At 41.2% G+C, this 21,192-nt stretch overlaps 1 protein-coding gene across 3 annotated transcripts in view; it reads left to right on the top strand.

The window, feature by feature from the left end:
- The first annotated feature begins 790 nt into the window (after positions 1-790).
- The window catches only part of LOC135467821 (fibroblast growth factor receptor-like 1), a 39,010-nt gene continuing 18,608 nt past the window's right edge, over positions 791-21,192 (top strand). The window contains exons 1-3 of one of the 3 annotated variants that reach the window (XM_064745700.1): positions 791-895; positions 2,667-2,747; positions 14,957-15,229. In XM_064745700.1, coding sequence (XP_064601770.1) covers positions 2,681-2,747; positions 14,957-15,229 — 340 coding nt within the window. In that variant the 5' untranslated portion in view covers positions 791-895; positions 2,667-2,680. Of the gene's footprint in view, positions 896-1,828; positions 1,954-2,350; positions 2,574-2,666; positions 2,748-14,956; positions 15,230-21,192 lie in introns of those variants that run through there. The other 2 variants (XM_064745698.1, XM_064745699.1) reach the window with 2 other exon arrangements.

The following is a 21,192-nucleotide window of genomic DNA, read 5'->3' as shown; positions in this document are numbered from 1 at the left end:
GTAAAACGTGTGTTGTATAAATTTCTTTGTGTACTCCATTAGATTCTTAATGTTTATATTTGTTTATTTATTTATTTAGTTAGTTAGTTATTCAGTTAGTTATTTATTTAGACTGTTGTTTTACGCCGTACTCCGAACATTTCACTCTGACGACGGCGGTCAGCATTATGGTGCCTTGAAACCTTAAAGAGCCCAGAAGAAACTCAAGACCATCCGCATCCTACATTTTTTTTTTCACATAGAAGATAATCTCTGCATGCGCTTGAAATCGTCCGGAAACAGTATTATGTTACCTGAACACATTCGCGCTATTATACAAACTAAATACGGCTTTAGTTTATCGAGTTAACAAGGCGTCGCGTGAAGGCTATAGGTGCCTTGGTATCAGTCCCTCGACAGGACCTTATTGTCGGAAAGTAAAACTTAGAACTGGGCAGAGGGATCCAAACCCCCTGACAAGGGCATGGTTAGCGAATACAACATTGGAATTATTTGAAACGTAAGATGTGCAAAAGTGCGCCGATTTCAATACGAAGGTGGCCGGACTGCTCCGTGGGTGTATTGTGTTACTTGTGAGCTTTGTCCGGGTTACGTGCAGTCTATAATCTGTGCGGATACCTTATATCATCCGTGTCCCCTACCCCCGTAATTCTATACCCACGGGCAATGGTCAACACGCTAGGCCGGCTCCTCGCCCAACCACATTACACAAGAGCCGGTATATTTGAGAGCGGAAGGCCTCCGTACTATCATAGCAGCACGTGGAAAAACGTGGATCAGTAGATGATTTATACTATGGCCCCACAGCTCCACCTACTGGCACTTGGTTCACGCGTGTAAAAATCGGGAAGGGTTTCGGAGATACACTTTGTACTTTTTAACGCTCAACTCGATGGTAAGTACACCAGCAAAGTATATATGCGCTTCTAAAACTTTGGTTTCCAGATGTCGTATACCCAATCTTACATCTGACCGGACGAACACCGAACCCGGCCCTAGTCGAGTGGACGCCAGCTGACCACTATTGTTGTTTGCTAATGACGTGTTTTCTCGCAGTGGCTAGCCCCGGGGGCAGAGCCCACAAACCCAGGCACACACATAGGGGGACGGAGGCGGCCAGCTAGTCCTAACAGCAAAGCCGCTCGAAAGCGACATGTCAAGCGTGTCACGCCTTTCATTGCAACTTCGTCAGGGTTTCACTTACTTCATTGAAAACTGATTGGCTGACCGTCCTTTCATATAGAAGGGACCAAAGATCTGCTTTATATGATAATGAGACTTTCCCTTTCAATCCTCAGTTGAGCTTAAGTAGAAAATAGCCCGGAGCCTAGACTGGACAGAGATTATTGAGGTGCGTTATCCAACCCTCGTCAACAAGTGCTTTATTGCCAAAGTTTCATCGATGTTCAGATGAAACGGTGTATAGTGTGTAACACATGAATCAGTCGCTCCCCAGGCCAATAGATAGGAGTGTGCATATACAGTAAGCGACTTCATTAAGGGTGGGCCTTCCGTATATAAATGTTGTTAATTATAGATTCGTTGAAAAGCAACGGAAGAATTTCCGACATCATAACTTAATGTTTGTGTTAAAAGGTTTCTTTCTTTGATGCAAAGTTTACATCAGTTATGGGTGGTGCACGCATGCCTTGTCTCTCGCGCTGTACGTCCCTAAAGCAAACACTGGATTATACTGACCGCGCTCGAGAGTAGGGGACGAGCCGGCCCGTCACTGGCTCTCACTCAGTACAGGCAGCAGACTCGACCAGTCAGGCAGCGATGAGTTAACCAGGAACTAACTACCCCCGGACTTGTGTAACCGTGTTTGCCTCCTGAACAGCTCTAATCTTTATTGGAATGTACACTTATTAATCGACAGTCTATATACTTGGTGCGCTGGGGACGATATATTAGCTCGCCATGGATGGGATTTAGAGAGACACCCAGTCACAGGTATACCATTACAATTCTGTCTGCATGACAACTGATCAGACGCTCGCTTTAGCAGATCTGTATGTAATATCGAAGTTGTGCTGGAGTTCTCTCTTTGACTGGATACGTGTAAGGCTACAGTATAGGGCTAAGGGGAGAAATATGCGCTATGAGTTGATCTAGTTTCCTATTTCGTTCGTGGCCAGGTAAAGTTGACAGAGTTGACGAACGTTCAACAGGGAGAGGTAAACAGGCAGTCGGGCTAGATCGGGGCACACTGGAGCCAACCACTTCCCTTCATACAAACTCAATCAATTACCCGGCCAGGCCAACGCGCTTTGATTCCCCTTGTCTTTATCGCGCTCATAAACTGACCATAACATAGCTGTAGTGCTGTGCAGTGGTATGACAGTTCATAGCAGAATTGTCGAGCAGTGGCTGTACAGCAGAACTGTGACAGAGAGTTGGTCTTCCTTGAACAGGTATCCATACAACACCCCGGCAGGTCTTGTCCGCGCGGACCGTGAGTTTTAGACTACGACAACCTAGATTGACACGAACCAACGGGTTTGTACGTTGTGGGGACGACTTCAAATCTGACCACATAGTTCTCAGGCGATTGCTGTCTAGGATGCTCTGAGGTAATCAGTAGTTATGGAGAACGCACCAAACACGCACCTGCCGGTCAAACCTTGGATACATATGCTATAAATCTGCTTCATTTTCTACTCCAGGTTCGCTCGTAAAGATGGACCGCCTTAAGCCGTGGCAACTTCTACTTGTCCTGCAGCTTGTCGGATTCTCAGCCTCCATCGGTATGTTTACTTTATCTTATGACAATGTTTATTCCAAGCTTTCCCGAGTTTTACCATGAAAATCTCCGCAAATGCTGACGTTTGACACTGTCTTTGCCATTCACTTTTTAACTGATGCTTGCACCATAGACACCGGACTATATCCTGCACGGATAATTAGCTTTGCTGTTCATTAAAAACTTTGTTCAATATCTTCGGCTTCGTTTTAAATCCCCTAAAATTGCTCAAGTCGGCCTGCTCAGCTTTAGATCGCTGTGTAAATATTTAACTTATACACCATAAACTTCCTAAGTTTTTTTTCACTGCCCGGAAAGAAGCGACGGGTCGGGCCACCGACGCGCACTCGGCGGTTGTCGGGAGAGATACATCATAAAATATGGAGGCGGAGGAGAACAAGTGTTACAGTTATTGTAGCGGATTGTAGATAGTGACATTTTATGGGAATTTAATGGCCTGGTTGGTCATAATCGAATTTGCTCGCGAGTAGCGAGTCGCGTGGCTTGGCCCTTAACACTCCATTGTCGCTTTTATCAGGCTGTCAGTTTTATGGCTTCTTGGGACATTAAATTTATTTTATCGTCACACGGTCATTGAGATTGAGCCGTAGACTCGCCAGTGGTCATCTCAGCGTTACTTACACCCCTGGCTTTTACTGAGCCAGGGAAAACAATCAGTAGTCGCTTGATAAAACTGCTGATGGCGATTACAAATAAAGTTGTCACATTTCGAAGACGCGCCCCACGAGCGAAACAAAGCAGCATTTACTGAGCCATTTATTTACACACCATTATTCCTTTACGCGGGGAAATGGTTAAAGAATTTTTTGGGGTGAGCAAATAGATAAGATGTTTTTTTGATTGCAATGTCCTGTTTTGTGAATTCTGCCCGGGTCACAAGTTGTGGAGTTGTCGAAGGCCATTGTGCGTGTTGCTGGACTTCATGAAAGCGGTCGGCTGTACTTCATTATTGCTTTGTAAGGCTCGCTCGGTTCAACAAGCCCTATTGATACTCTACTGTTTGGTCGTGTACACTATTGAGCTAGGTCGTGTAAAGGCTTTTTTATATTCCTTTCTTCACTGCCTGAAAAGACCGCCTAGACCTCCAGTGGGTCGAGTTGGATTCAGACCAGGCTCATTTTGCAGGTTTAATAACATCAAATTTTACGAAACTATATTCCTAGGAGAAATCCTTTCGGTTAAGACAGATAAAAAGCCGGCTAAGAACTAGAGCTAAACTCTCCCACGTAAGGAGCTTAAGAAAGGCTTAGACTCAAAGCTGAGAGTAGTGACACTACTGAAAGTCTTGCCATGGAATATAAACGCTCTAGTACGAACAATCAGTGGCTACTCCACATTGCTGCAAAGTCTCAAACAGCCTGGGGGTGATGCATAGATAGATTATAGAGTGGGGATTTAGTTTCTTTATCTTTGCAGGTTTTTGTTAGTTTTAGTCCTCAGGCAAATGCTGGGTTGTTTTGTCAGTATAGCACAGTACCTCTCAGTGCATGCATGGGGAGGGGAAACAGTAAAATTTGACATAGTAGTTTTTACCATGAAGTGCATTTTATTTACTGCAGAAATATACACCATTCCCGTGAAATTAAAAAAATTCACTGCTGTAAAACAAAATTCTTAGCTGTGAACAAGTGTAATTCTTTTAATTACTCTCTGAATTTTACATTTAATTTACTTTGCATTTTCCATTTTAAATTAAGAAAATGTGCTTATTAAGGATTCAGAAGCCTGAACCATGTCAATAAAACATAGTGTTGTAGTTAGCAACATTTGATAAGACTGGAATCTTGTGGTTAAACCCTGGAAATATTTTTTTCAAGAACTGGTGTAAAACTTTTTACATGTCTTAATTTTGAATTTAAACCACATTTAATGAAGAATTAATAACTGTCAAGAGTTTCGAAGATATTTGTTGTAATGAACACATTTTAGAAATATAAAAATATCTGATATCTGGTTTGATGTCAGTTAGCATATATATATATATATATATATATATATATATATATATATATATATATAGTAAACCTGAAGTTTGTTTGAAAATGTGTACAAAATACTGGTAATGTTTAAAGATTCAGACATATTGCAGAATGATTTGTGGTAGTACTCATGTAGTTTTGTACAGAGAAATCCATACAGGTTTATGTAGAAGAACTTAGATACACACAGATGTAAGTTTAATCAATAGGGGAGATACTGTCAGCCTACCACCTGTCTGTAAATAGCAAAGATTTTCTCAGCCTTAGACTAATCCCAGAACTATTTACCTAGGCATGTTCTAAACGAGGTCTACCTTAATTAAGCCTGGCTGTGATAGAGCCCTTTCCAGTACATTAGAGTCATTAAAGAGATTTCTGCAGTGACAAGGTTACGACCAGGTATCACCAGTTTGTACTTGTTCTATCCTGGCCTGTTACTTGTAGAACTGACAATACACTTGTCAGATATATGCATAAAATGGAAATGATTTACAGTAACAAAAATCATGTTTGAATTACAGTATAGATATATTGATTTTAACAGCCTTCTGAGAGCCTTGGAGAGAAAAAAAATGACAAATAGCAAGGTCATTTGGTTCATTTCAGTGTGTGTATGTGTTTTTTTTTTTTTGGTTTGTTTTTTTTTTTTTTTTAAATTGATTTGGAATGAGATTTGAAAAAAAAACATGTTTTTAGAGCTCTGTATTGCAGAATAATGATAGGCAAAGGAGTTTTATTTGTAACTGTGTAAAATGGATGAATATATTACCTTCAGTATTCCTGGAAGAATGAGGTTCATGGTGTATTGTAATTCTTCAATCATTTCACATTTTTTGCAAGATATTTATTCAAGCTCAAAGTAAAGTTATAATTTCTGTGAAGCCCTAAAAAATGTAATTTTGTCTCAGATCAAATTAAAAACATGCACGAATTGCACTGAATTAAGGAGTTAGGGTACAACTACATTTGAAAAAGCTTTGGGTAAAGATGTGTGGTAGTATTTAGGGGACATGTGGCCAGTATTTAAGAGACAGACCAAGGTAATCGCCTGTTATGTTGTGAGAGCGGAGCATGGGCTGTATAAGAGCACAGGTAAACGTAGCCAGGCGAGGCCCTCTAGGGTTGACTTGGCCTAGGGCCACAGCCACAGCCACAGAGGCCCAGGTACAGCGGCCAGGTACATGCCTGCAGGAACGAGTCAGAGAGGAAACAAACTGGACTGCGCTGAAACCCCGAGAAAGTCATGAATGGAGGTCTGCGCATACACCTCTGTTGGTCATGGTACATATTTTCAGTGGAGTCCTGTGCAATGCTCAGGCAGTTTTTGTTGATTAAGCGAGTGTACTGAACTAGTTGGAGCAGAGCTCAGCTCAATAAGTGACCACAGATTAATTGTAGAATCAGGGGTTGACTCAGAGCTTTGACAATAACGTCTGTGTTTGCTGTACAAGCCATGCACAGTTCTTTACCATATTTGAAAACTCACATTGCAGCTGTGTGCAAAGAAAGAAAATAAATGTGAGAAGTGTAAGAGCACAGTGAGAAAATAAACCTTATGAACTTATTTGTTTCACGATGGCACACACTGGGTGGCAGTACAAGGCTCTGAAAATTAATCAATTTAATTATTGTAGTTTTCGGCCCAGAATGAATGATGTCATGCATGAGCTGGATACAAAAAGAAAGAAAACTGAGGTCAAAATTCAGCCTGCAAAACTTCTGTGATGTAATAACACTTTTATCACAAGAATTAGAAGTGAACATTTTTTTTTTACAGATGTTTGGTCATTTGATTAAAGCTTGTTAAAATAAAGCTGGAGCTTGTGAAGGATGTTGAGCCAGATCAGGTCAGGAAAAATGACAAGCAGAAACAGACTTGTGTAAATTTTGAACATTTTTCAAAAAAAAAAAAAAAGAGTAAGCCATGAGCAGTTTGGAATGAAGAGCTGAACTCATATTTACCCATCAGCATACATTAGAAGATAATGAGAGATTGACCAACTTCTTGAATGTGGAGAAGAAATCAGGGCTTTTGACAATCTACACTGCAAAAGCTGAAACTGTCTTTGTCTCACAATGGCTTTATAGTCTTCATCTTCCAATGTAATTTTATGAAAGCAGACATAATTGCTCTATCATGTTGAAATTGGAAATTTCTCTCTACACAGATTGCCGACAAACTGCAATTTTCAGTTGAGCATATCAGTTTTTGCGAAGGATCGCCAGTAAATGTGATTACAGTTGATGGGGTTTTTGTCGGTGGGCTGGAGTCATTAGTGAGTCTGTCAGGGGGGCTGACTGTCATTACTTGATGGCCTTGGGGCCTTCACTAACCCGCACCATTACAAGTGCTCCGTTGTTCCCCTCAAGTGCCAACACTTTTTGTCTTCATAAATATCGGGCTGGTTTCCAGTGACGGACATGGAAAGTGTTACACCCAGCGATTGACTTGAGATGGGCCGCCTCATCAGACGGACATGTCCGCTGGCCGCAGGCTCTTCCAGATGATGCATTCTCCCACGACATCAGACATGCAATCTTACTTGCCGCTGGTGTTTGTGCAGTGAGGCTGGTGTCCAAAACAGCAGACATCTGCAGCAATGTCCCCTCTGTCATGGACAGTGGCCAATAAAGTGGTAATGTAAAGTGTGGCAAATTTAGATGGAAAGTGAACTGCCTGGGGCACATTTCTTCCTTTTCCTCCCTCTCTTTTCAAATCCTGTAATTGTCCAATCATCATTGTCCTCTGTCCCTGTGAGCTCTGTTCCCATCTTTGACCCCTGTCCCTTCACTAGTGGTCAGATGGGATGGATCTAGGGTTCAGCAACACCAGTCTAACTTTACAAGTCTCATTCAGCTATATCAAGTGATCTCCAGCCACAAAGCTTGATTACACCTTCTTTTCCTCTATTTTTTTTGGGGGGGTGGGGGGGGAGAGGGAACATTTTTCTTAGAAACTGAAACAAATTTACCCAAAGCGTTAATTGAATGTCAAGTGGTTGGCCATATGGATGATTGATTGCTGAGGAAGGGGGAGGGGTTGACGGGGTTTGGTGGGGTGGAGCTGGGGTGTGGTGTGTATTAAAATGGCTCTGGACATGTATTCCATCAGAATCAGAAACTGACCATGTAACTTGAGAACTTTGTCGCATTGTGAAAATAACCCAATGAAAAAAAAAGTAATGTGATTGGGCGGTGTGAAGAATAGATTGGTTTAGGTGGCAGGAGAGCGGTGTGGTTTAGGTTAGCCCCTGCGTCGTCTGTCAGGCATCTGTCAAACAATAAACTTAATGCTATTGGAAAAAGATGAACTAACTCTGCAGTTCATCAAATGAAAAAATCAATGAGGAAAATTTTTACACCACATGTTTAAAAACTCTTCACACTTTGAGGTTTTGTAGCCGATGTTTTTTATTGCTTTTGGAGTATGACTGAGAAGATGGCAGATGCGGTCACGACTGAATATAATGTGTCTGGCATCCATGAATACTTGCCAAAAGCACATAAACAATACAGTTCATATATATCACAAATATAAGCGCTTCCAGACCACATCTTGTGCACACGTGCAATGACAAGTTATATTTATCGTGGGAATTGTGCAGAAACATCCTGACTGATTGTGGCAGGGTATATGAAGGGTTACTCATGGTCAGGTGGCTAGGCGGGTGGAATTCAAAGAACAAGATTTCTGTCTGATAAAAAACTACTAAGGCTCACAGGTGAATGGGCTAGCGTGTCCGCTACTACTATTGGCAAGTTTATTTGTTGATGGGGGGTGGGGGCAGGGGGCATTTGAACTGCCAGACTCAAAGATTTGGTCTGAACAAAGCTGGTTGCTCTTTTCGAGTTTCCAAAGGGTATTCAGTAGGTACATGGCCAGACAAAGTGCAAAGGGTGTACCAATCAGTTAACTTATCCTGATCAATATGCCAGTAATGACCAATCTATACAAGAGCAGTGGAGTATAAGACTTTTCTAAGGTTCTTTTGCACATAAGTAAATTTTCCATTAGAGTCCCTGATTGTGATAAACTGAAGACTATTGGAAAACTTTCTTGTCCTGTGTGAGAGGGAAAAGTGACTGTTTGCAGGTTTCTGTCAGAGCACTTCAGGAATCTTTAGAACAAGTCTTCTTCCTGGGACTTAATTAGTGACAAGGTCAATTTCTGGGCCCGGGTTTATGAAGTGTAAACTTGAAGCATGTTTCCTCTGTTGTTCCCTTCCAACTAGTGATGTTAGTCCTCAATAGGGTATTGGGTGGTGATCGACCCTGTCACAAGGAAGCCCTCTAAAAGAAGCCCTTGAGTTGAGAATGTGAATGGGGCCAGGTCGGCAGGAGACAAACAGCCCTGAGAACTGTTTACAGCATCTGTAAACAAGCACCTCTGCTCCCTGCTATTGACGTTAAGGGCAAACCTACACTCTCACTGGGTCTCAAGCATGGCTGGGCCGCCCTTTTTTTCCCAAAATGTCACCAGTTTACAACATGAACACTTCCTGGCATTGTTTACCTCAACAGCAAATATGTGACTGAAATATTTAGGTTAGAGAACATTCTACAGGATAAAAATCCTGTGGTGTATAATTTATTATCGGGCTATATGATGTGTACAGCTTCACTTAGTCAGCAGTTTTGTGGTAACAGGCAGCATAAGAGAGGGGTCATCGATTCTCGCTGACAGTAGATACATGCATCCACCAGCCAGACACATAAGACCAGCATGAATTACAGAGTCACATCATATCAGATCTATTTGGCAGAGATGCTCCTAGTAGTGTAGGTCAAGCATTTGGGATTTTGACACAACGATCAAAAGAAAGTGAAATGTGTGTGAAAAGTTTGTGTAGTAGAAAAAGAAGATAAGGATAGATTGCTGTAGAGAGGTCCAAAGTAAGGGGCATGTATGTAAAATCATGATCATGTTCTTGAGTTACAACCATGGCAAAAAGCTGTATGTTTGAAAATATAGGGCTAATCTAAATCACTTTGTGGTGTTGTATCATGGCACTTAAACAGTTTACAGATACTGAGTCATGAACTGCAATACGTGATCAATTTGTTAGATATGTGTAGTTGCTGAAGGACTGGCTATTCAGTATGCTGCGTTGTAAGGATGTGGTGTTGCACACTCAGTTGTAGGATTGGGGGCTGTTAGTTATACATAGGTTCTGCAACAGGACTTGATCAGTTGATTACTGGGGATATATGCTGCGTTGTAAGGATGTGGTGTTGCACACTCAGTTGTAGGATTGGGGCTGTTAGTTATACAGAGGTTCTGCAAGAGGACTTAATCAGTTCATTACCGGGGATATATGGTGTGTTGTAAGGATGTGATGTTGCAGTCTCAGTTGTAGGATTGGGGCTGTTAGTTATACAGAGGTTCTGCAAGAGGACTTGGTCAGTTGATTACTGGGGGTATATGCTGTGTTGTAAGGACGTGATGTTGCACACTCAGTTGTAGGATTGGGGCTGGTACTTATACAGAGGTTCTGCAAGAGGACTTGATCAGTGTATTACTGGGGAAATATGCTGTGTTGCACTCTCAGTTGTGGGATTAAAGGTGTTAGTTATACAGGGGTTCTGTAAGAGGACTTGATCAGTTGATTACCGGGGATATATGCTATGTTGTAAGGACGTGATGTTGCACTCTCAGTTGTAGGATTGGGGCTGGTACTTATACAGAGGTCCTGCAAGAGGACTTGATCAGTTGATTACTGGGGATATATGCGGTGTTGCACTCTCATTTGTGGGATTAAAGCTGTTAGTTATACAGAGGTTCTGTAAGAGGACTTGATCAGTTGATTACCGGGGATATATGCTGTGTTGTAAGGATGTGATGTTGCACTCTCAGTTATAGGATTGGGGCTGGTACTTATACATAGGTTCTGCAAGAGGACTTGATCAGTTGATAACTGGGGATATATGCTGTGTTGTAGGGATGTGATGTTGCATTCTCAGTTATAGGATTGGGGTTGGTATTTATACATAGGTTCTGCAAGAGGACTTGATCAGTTGATAACTGGGGATATATGGTGTGTTGTAGGGATGTGATGTTGCACTCTCAGTTATAGGATTGGGGCTGGTACTTATACATAGGTTCTGCAAGAGGACTTGATCAGTTGATAACTGGGGATATATGGTGTGTTGTAAGGATGTGATGTTGCACACTCAGTTGTAGGATTGGGATTGTTAGTTATACGTAGGTTCTGCAAGAGGACTTGGTCAGTTGATAACTGGGGATATATGGTGTGTTGTAAGGATGTGATGTTGCACACTCAGTTGTAGGATTGGGGCTGTTAGTTATACATAGGTTCTGCAAGAGGACTTGGTCAGTTGATTACCAGGGATATATGCCGTGTTGTAAGGATGTGGTGTTGCACACTCAGTTGTAGGATTGGGATTGTTAGTTATACATAGGTTCTGCAAGAGGACTTGGTCAGTTGATTACCAGGGATATATGCCGTGTTGTAAGGATGTGGTGTTGCACTCTCAGTTATAGGATTGGCGTTGTTAGTTATACATAGGTTCTGCAAGAGGACTTGATCAGTTGATTACCGGGGATATATGCTGTGTTGTAAGGATGTGATGTTGCACACTCAGTTGTAGGATTGGGGCTGTTAGTTATACATAGGTTCTGCAAGAGGACTCGGTCAGTTGATTATATATGCCCTGTTGTAAGGATCTGAAGTCATGTGTTGTAGGATTGGGCTGTAGGGTATATATGGGTTGTGCAAGGGGACTTGGTCAGTTGATTATGTGCAGAACATGGTACATATGATAACCAAAGGTTGAAGAGGGAGTCTCATCTGGCAGCAGTTAGTGATAATCTCTGACCTCTAGCCTCTCCACATTGTTTATTTGTTGTCTTTCTGGTCTACAGTGTGGTACCATTTGTCTGAGAGCTGTTTTAGGTAGAGGCATGTCTGACAAAATCATAGCCAGGGACTAGCCTCTGCTTGACAGTCTAGCTGGTCTCCTGTCTGCAGGAGTCATGGGTTATATGGAGCTGTTCTCAGTGCTTGCCTGTTGACATGTGGCTCCATCCCAGCACTAGCCCAGAGACTCTGTGTATTTGTTTAGCTGGAGCAGGATGGAGTCCAGCTGAGAGACACATCTTTTGTTTCTGGTCAGATTTGTCATACATACAATCAGGATGTGTTGGCACATGATGCCAGTGCTTCCCCCACCAGTTGCCAATTATCACCAGCCCAAAGACCATTTCTACTTCCCTGCCTACCTCCTTGAGCTTCCTTTCCTGATCTATTCCACCTGCAAGTCTTTGTCTCACACAATCACCAACAGCTTTTTTGAAAATCTTCCTGGGAAATTTGGAGTTCACCAACATTTATGTCTCTTCTGCATTGGCTTGTCATCAGAAATTCCAGAACATTTGAAAACATATAAGTTGGACAACACTAGATACCTAATCACTCAAACAAAGCTCTAATCAGTTTTTGTCAGCAAAACAACAACATGAAACTTATGTAGAAATGAGGTTTTGCTATAGTTTGTTATGGCAGAATATGTTTCATGACTAACAATTAAATCACAGTATCACATTTTTGGAGTATTTGGAGAATGGATTACTGTCAATATTGGTTTGGTAATGTCAGAGAGCTGTGATTAGTCATGAAGGCAAAATCTGAGGGAACATTGACACAGATATTAAGGTAAAACTGGTGGTATTTGCTGTACTGACAGAGATGAAGAGCTGTTTGATGTTGAACATGTTACCTGGTCTCACCTGGCATCAATACCTGATTGGTAATTGTGTGTATAATGGAGTGTTGGGCTCACAGAGAGCTTGGTAATGAGGAGAGCTCACACAGTTTCTATCATCATAGCGGACAGAAGGTCAGGAACCTCGTGGAGGAAGTCTTACAATGGCACCCAGAACACTGATGGGGCCCAGACAGCCCTTCATACAAGGCAGCTTTCATCTTAATTGTACCTGATATGACACATGTTTTCCTAGGACTTCCTTATCTTGCTGGCTGCTGTGTTGATCTGCCCACAAAGCCATGTCAAGCAATCATGATGTTCCTGATACTATTCTGTAAAACACTGAAGCATTTGACCTTGCCTCTTACCATTTTCCAATTTAGCAATTGTATTCAGGGACGGCAAGGCATAGACCATTCATTGTAAAGTGCAGAAAACTGTGAAAACCAGCATTGAAAGTCTTCAGATGGGCTTTCTGAGCTTGTATTGTTAATGCTGAAGTTAGCTTATCCTAGATGGGGATAGCGTGGAATCCCTATTGGCATTTGGCTTGTGATGGTTTTGAATAATGGTGGTAGCTACACGAACATGGATTTTCTCTCCTTTCATGTTCACAATTTACTTAATACATTTTGGTTACAATTCAGAAATAACCAGTATAATATCAGCACCCATGAGAAATGAGAATGTTATTTCACACTCTATCCATTTTTTTGTCTGACTATTTGGTGTTCCAGTTATATTTACTCACATTTCTAGGACAGGGGATTACTGTATATTATTTATGAAATGCTGTATTTACTTGACATCTTGTATGTGAGCTTGTATTTTAGTTTTTAATATTAATATCCCCAGATAATAATGGGGTACTGTTGAATGCATTACGAATACAAAGTTTTCATACTTGGTGAGTTGAACTAATAGCAAAAAGAGAGACTTTTGAGAATTGGTCTTTGAAATAGAAACAAGCACATTGATTGGGATATTGTTACCTATGTGTGGGCTTTTTCCCTTTATCCCCATCATGTTTATCTGATGGCCATCTAGGGATTATATGCGAAGAGAATCATGTTGTGATCTGGGTTAGGGATAAAGCAGAACATCCTGTATGGCAGTTGTATTATTGATAATTATACTTTGTGTATGTTTGTGAATTTCCGACTGTATCGGTGTTGCCCTCACAATTAGTCAGTGCTAATCTGCCTGTAGAGAAACACATGGGACAGGCTATTTCTCTATGCAATTATCTTCTGTAGAAAAAAACTTCCTGCATGGATATGTCAGTTTGAATCACATCGCAATTGAGGGCTCTTGACCTTTGTTAATGATGCCTAAGTGGAGGGTCTAGTTTGGGTAGACAAGTGCCCTGGTGGAATAGCCTAGTACTGTCATAACAGTTCCCTTGGCCTTGCCAGAAAGGCGTGGAAGCCAATGTACAGCCAGACAAGGTGTGCCAGCCAGGCATGAAGAACATAGTCTCCAGAGAACCAGAAAGATGTATTTTGTCCAGATTTCACCAGGTCTCCCTGATTAGATTTTGGTTTTCTCCCATGATTATGGTTTTGAGTATACTGAGGTTGGGATAAACTGGTGAATCTTATCCCATCCTGTATGGAGATAAAGTGGCACTAATGATTACCATATGGCCTGTGTAAGGCAGTGCTGTTGAGGCTTGGATGGATTAATACTCTGACTGTTAGCTAGGACCCGTGATGAGTAACAGAACATTTAACATGGCAGTAAGCTTTACTAGACAGCAAGATGATCCAGCTAATACCCAGCTATGTTTCCTGTTTAGATTTGTCTGGTTATCACCAAATCTTGGAGTTTGAGTTTCTATCACTGTCTTCAGCCTAAAAATAACTGAACGGTTGTCACAGAGAAGCATGGTTATACTGTTTGATCTGTAAAACCCATACAAGAAAACAAACAAATGGGAAAGTCAGTTCCTCGTGGTCCTGTATGACTCACCTATAAGGTGACAATTTCCGATAATGTACAGTGTAGAAAGCACTCTGTATACTGTAATAATATTAAACTTTAATAACAATTGTGTTGGAAGTGAAACAACCTATCAATCAACAGTTACTTTGATATAAGCGGATCATTTGCAACAATGAATGATTGATAATTACAAGAATCTGAATGTGGTCTTCAGATGAGAAGAGTGTGCCATGCTTGTCTCTTGGATAAATGAAAATTTTGTCCAAAAGTATCTCCCACAAAGGATATATGAAAGATTGACAATCTGTCTTGTGGTGTTGTCAAGAAAAGCAATCTTCTGGTGTACAACTGATGTGAAAAGAAACCTATCTACTTCCGTGACAAGTCAAACAAATCAAAACATTTGTATGATTATTATGAATTGACAGTTGTAATTTGTGTCTGTCACTGAATATTTTCTCAAACAATCAAATTATTATGTAACCTGTATACTGGCATGTTTGCACATCATTGTTTCATAATTAACTTTATCTGCTTATTTCAGGTCCCCCTCGCTTGGTTGGACAAGCCACACAACAGGTGACTGCCAGAGTGAGTTCTGTCATCAAACTACCATGTCCCGTAGAGGCGGAACCAGCAGCACTGATGCAATGGTTCAAGGACAAGTACCTGATACACCAGGGCTGGGAGAGATTCAAAGTCACCCAGAAGTGGCTCAAGATTAAAGAAATTGTGATGGAAGATGCTGGGCTTTATGTTTGTAAAGCCATCAACGGATTTGGCAGTGTCAGCATCAACGTCACCTTGAGAGTTGTTGGTAAGTTATGATTTCCTCAACCATAACAAAAGATATCATGATTTAATTAATTACTTTAATCACCCATCAGTTATTTCAGAATAAATAAGAAATTTAGCAGGTTTTCTGTTCAGTGTCCTTTAAAGTGACATAAATAATCTGCCCAGATTTGGGCATACAATAACAGCTTAAATAGAGATGTCTGGGAAAAGTATTCTTAATGACATCTGGAGACTTGAAGTCGCAGGTATAAAATGATTACTTTTATAATTTGTGAGGCTATGGTGTGTAAATGTAAGTATAAACTGAAAGACTTCCCAGCATAAGTGATATAGAGTTTTAGCATGTTCCAAAAGCCAGTCTTTAGTACTGTCTTGTATACTTCAACATCTGGAGGACTTCAGCACCCATTAGCAGACAAGTCCCCACGCTGGGCAATGTGGGTAAATAGAGAAAAAAGTGACTGTAGAAATATACACATGTTTACACCTGGTGCCATGAGCTGTCAATCAAAAGCTGGGATTTATCACCTGGTTTAGCAGTGTTTAATAGACACAAGATGGATGGGTCTGGCAGAGGACTGGGTTTGTTGCTCTCTGGGCACAGCTGTTAGAGCATACTCACTGTTCATCATTCTCACTGTTCATCATTCTCAGCTGATATAACACTGTTAGTGTCCACATTGTCCACAGAGCAGCCATAGTTACAAGGGATTTGTGAGGTCATTGTATACAACTGCATTCTTTAACCTTGTTTCTTGTCAACACCTTGTCAATTTACACCTGAGGAAGCAAGTCACAGCTGTTTGTGGAATATGTCCAGAAGTTAAGATTTGATATTCTCCTATTAAGAAACCGTCTAATTTAATTTCTTGTAGCCATATATATGTTTCTAGAAATGTGCATACACTGTAGTATAACTGTAGATACACAAAGCTAGCTTAAATGTTGGAATGTTTTTCCAAACGATCAGTATGTTAATTCCAATGAAATACACTTGATGTCCAGTTGAAAGAACCATAGCTATGTCATGAATTTATTGTGGCCATCTATACGTGTAGCCTACATATACGTGGGGCGAGTGATTTGGGTCGTGAGGTGAGTGAGTTGGGTAGGGTGGCGAGTGAGTTGGGTAGGGTGGCGAGTGAGTTGAGTACTGAGGCGAGTCAGTTGGGTAGGGTGGCGAGTGAGTTGGGTAGGGTGGCAAGTGAGTTGGGTACTGAGGTGAGTGAGTTGGGTACTGAGGCAAGTGAGTTAGGTTCTGAGAAGAGTGAGTTGGGTATTGAGAGGAGTGAGTTGGGTATTGAGGCAAGTGAGTTGTGTACTGAGGCAAGTGAGTAGGGTACTGAGAAGAGTGAGTTAGGTTCTGAGAAGAGTGAGTTGGGTAGTGAGGTGAGTCAGTTGTATACTGAGATGAGTGAGTTAGGTACTGAGAGGAGTGAGTTGGGTAGTAAGGTGGGTGAGTTCTATAGTAAAGCGAGTGAGTTGTGTAGTGAGGCGAGTGAGGGGCACTGAGAGGAGTGAGTTGGGTACTGAGAGGAGTGAGTTTGGTACTGAGAGGGGTGAGTTGAGTACTGAGAGGAGTGAGTTTGGTACTGAGAGGAGTGAGTTTGGTACAGAGAGGAGTGAGTTGAGTACTGAGAGGAGTGAGTTTGGTACTGAGGCGAGTGAGTTGAGTACTGAGGCAGTTCATCAGGAGATAAATTAAGCCTAATTGTTGAATCAGCATGATGTTTACCCTAGATTTTGACATGTTGTTAATTTTGAAGATGGGGAGAAGGCTGGCATTTCATCTGACCCTTGGTCTGAGGGTCAGTATCAGGGGGTGTAGGGGGTCATTGGAGAAGAGAGTGCAGCCCAGTAGGTTGGGGTAAACAGGAAGGGTCAGTTATAAGCGAAAAGGTCCAGTGTGTTGTGGTACTGGGTAAGTGCAAGGACTAGGGTTGGTCTCAGTTCATGTCTCAACACCCAACCCGGGGAGCGAGCAGAGGGCTGCCTTCCTGCCAGCGCAACAGGGTGGTTTTGACAGCATCTGAGCGACAGCTGGCTGGGAAAGGTCAAATCTTGACAAGAATTCAGCCATTAATGAGAAGCAATTGTCAAAACTACCTGCCTGATCTGCATGGTGTATACACATGTGTAAGAGATGAGGGCTCCGTGCTTTGATCAGTCACATGGAGACTATAGTGCTGGAGAGGAGGTGCCCCATCCCCCCAGGAGCAATAGGCCTCTCCGTAGTGTAAACACAGTTGTTGGTAGAGGGCAGTCATTAAGAGGATGGGCGTTAAAATACACAGTGCTGTCTGTAGTACTAAGTGTGTAGGTCATTCTGTGTGTAACCTACAGCAGCCAGATAGACTTGTGATTTGTTCCACCCACTGTGTGTGCACTCCTGATGAGGCAGTTTCTGGTCTGAATGAACAAACCACACTGCTACACTCTTGTCAATGTAGCTCACTATCCATCTGCTTTAAGGGGACATAAAAGCATTATGGCAGTCTGGTTTTTAAAAGCAAGGCACTATTAAAAAGTTGTTTGCTTAGGGTAACCCTGTTCACTTACCAGAGTCAAAATCAGCATTTTACGATTTGAAATAATTTTTTTTTTTTGTTTAAATCTGGTGGCACAGTCTGGTGGGTATATCTGTTGTAATTAACTTGCAAATATATCTAAGAGTAAATCAGGTCATCAGTGGAGATTTTTAATAATCTCTAAAATAACTTTCACATGAAAATCAAATTAAGATAATGGATGTAATTTTAGCCCAAATAGTTTATATTACTTTCATTCATAATCTTCTTTTGGGAAGGAAATTAGCTTATATTATATTAAGTATAAGTATATGTATTTACACTGGGTCTGGCTGAGGACCACTTTTTGTTGAAATGTGTGATGAAGCCCTTCGAACTTTGATACCCCGCAGAGGTTCTTCTCATTCTGTCCTCTTTGAAATTTAAATTTCTCAGTATATATGATATTACCAGTTGCACTAATAGCACACATTTAAACTACTGGTGACTTTGCAAAGTAATATCAACAGCCTCACAAAACTGCTCACTCACGGGGCACTATATTTCTGACTGGGTTATAGTGCCAAAGAATAAAATGAAGTGCCATTGAATTATGCCTTGTTTAAGATACCCGACATTAACTCTAAATTTGTAGTAGCATTAATCTACATTTGGTATTCTACATTCTACAGTAATATTTGTATATTTACAAAACATTAATACATGCCTGTTTTTTTTTTAATTGATGTGGATGTGTTAATAGCAGTTACAGTGAATGAACATAAGTGTTTAAATCGGACTGACGAGCACAGGGTGAAAACTTATTGCATGGCACATCACCAAGCTGTTATCCAAGTATTCAAATTATTATTCAAGTAAATTTTAAAAAAATCTTCAGCTTGTTGATTAACAACAATCAAGCACAATAAACAAGTAATGATATGTGATTGTACTGAAGGTTTATTTTGTTAACTTAAAAGTTTTTGATGATTTTTAACCCATGTGCAATAATTATTTGATCAACCTGAAAGAACTCATAGCATCATTGACAGACACATTTTGGGGGGGGAAAAGTTTTTGGGGATTGTTTTAAACAGGAAATTTAAGTTGTGTTCAGTGTGAACACTAATTTGATACAGGTGTGATTTTGGGAATGAGTTGTTTAAAGAGGGCAGGTGTAGTTCAGTATTGTCCACAGTTAAGGGAGCAGAAATACCTTGACATCCTGTTGTAAGACAAACTTCATAGTTGGGGTTAGGGGCAGACAAAGGAGGGGTGAAGGCCTGTAGTGGCAGGGTGGCAGGAGATTGTGTGTGGAGCCTGACACACACACTGCTGTCACCCAGTCACAGGATACCCTTTTGGGGTGCCCATTTCTGGCACATCTCCAATTAAGCTGGTCAGTCTGGTAGACCTGTGCCAGTTCTTTCCAGGGCTCTGTGCTGACACCAGGGTGTTTGGGAGGCTCAGATGACCCCAGGACCAGGCTGACCAGCATTTTCTCAGTTCTGTCCACTTTGTAAACAGTGAGCACAAATATTTTGTTTTCATTAACTCTGTGGGTTTGTGGATGAGGAGGTGTCAGCTGTAAGAGGCAGGGGTTTGTACAGCTCTAGAGATCAGCCCTTTTGGGACCTGTGACATAATGAGCTCTGTCTTTATCAGCAGTGCTAAGCCCTCTCATCTCTACAGCTATCAGTAATACCATCTCTGGGATTGGAACACTCATCAACATTGAAATATTTTTCTGCAAAACCCTGATGGTTGCTTGTGTGTGCTATTTTTTTATCTACAATTCGGGATAAAAAATAAGTAAAATGAAGTTGATGAGTTGAAAAGGAATGGAGAAAGTTCTTTCGTCCATCATATGTCGTGGACAACTGGTTATGGATATATGATGTAAAAGCTTTTAAAGTACCTTTCAAGATGTTTCTGATATCTGGAATTTAGAATAAAAAAAATTAAGTTTTGATATGTCATGCAATGTAAGACTAACAGCTCTGTGAAGAGAAACTGATGTGGGTGAAAAGTTGTGGTGTTGATGGGTGGTTAATTAAGGGGGTTGATTAGTGAAAATAGGCAGACTTGCTATAGATTAGATTTGGACTGAAAGTTAAAAGGGCGATGTGTTTTACCCAGGCTTATCACATGGAATACTGGTGGAGTGGGGTAGACTTGGAGCCTCCTAAGGGCACTTTAAAGAACCCACTGACCCTGGACCACTTAATGAATTCTAGTCAGTGTGTCTAGCTGTAAAGAGCTAGGGGTGGAGGCTGCTGTGCCTGGCCGCTGGATGGTTTATCAGAAGCTTTGGATCTTGCTTAGTTCTGCCCCATGTCAGTGTCCAATCCTCCTAACCATTGGTGACTGGTTGTCTGATCCTCCTACAACCCTGTGCACAGGGTTATCAGCCCCAGGGTGCAACGATTTGCCTAATTTGAAATATGTAAATCAAGGATCACTTAGAATAACTTAAAAACTGTCACTCTGCATTGTTTCAATTTGACACAAATGTCATGTAACATGACACCAATAATGATTTTATTTTATGGAACCCTTTTTAAAAAGTGTATTATCAGACAAAATTAATGATAAAATGATGACTACAAGTTGATACCTAGTTTTTCTACTCATGAAAATAACAGTTTTACCCACATTTTGTTAGTAGAATTTAAAGCTCAACATCCTTTAACATTGGATGCATCTTTTGAAGAATTTAATAGAAATTAATTATACAAATTAATTTTGATAGAATGTTATATATTATATAAATTGCCTTGAGCAGAGAATTCACAATCTTTAATACCTACATGTAACTGAAGGTGAAATTAGCCCGTAGATGCACAGGAAACATTTCCTTTCTGGGGTGTTGTATATTGGGTGTCACAGTCTAACCTTAAGATTTAAGCCTTATTCTGTACTTTCGAAACACGATTACCTGTTCTGCACCTCCTTTGCTCAGGTATATAGGTGTGTCAGACTGTGTATACCTGTAAGTAAGAAGATGAAAGACAGTGTCAGTCCAGCAATGTCCTCAGTCAGGTGAAGCTGTTCTCAAGTCTATCAGCAATCTAAATGGTCTGTTTTAGGGAGGGTAAGGCGCTGCAAAGATAATATCATTATCTCCCTACTGTGATAATGGCTGTTTGGAACACTCAGTAAATAACAGTAACACTTATAACAGTTCTGAGTGTGTGCCTACTGCCAGCCTCCAACCCATTACCTTGATGTATTGGTCAATAAAAATTAGGCAGTTGTGGTCATTTAGATGGTCAGTGGTTAGAGCCTGAGGCCAGTGCTTCTCAGAGTACACTGTCTGCCAGTGATGACAGGAGAAGAAAGGATCGAGTTACTGATGTCCAGTTTGATCACCTCCCCTACCCCCACCCAGCCTGTCTTTTCCCCACTTCTGTAAGAGTGGACATTCAGGGCATTCTTTGTGTCCAGCTCATGAATATGCTGGTTTGATGACTGT

This window comes from Liolophura sinensis, chromosome 6 (genome assembly GCF_032854445.1).
Source record: "Liolophura sinensis isolate JHLJ2023 chromosome 6, CUHK_Ljap_v2, whole genome shotgun sequence".
NCBI classification, from domain to species: Eukaryota; Metazoa; Mollusca; class Polyplacophora; order Chitonida; family Chitonidae; genus Liolophura; species Liolophura sinensis.
This window is presented reverse-complemented; position numbering and strand designations above follow the sequence as displayed.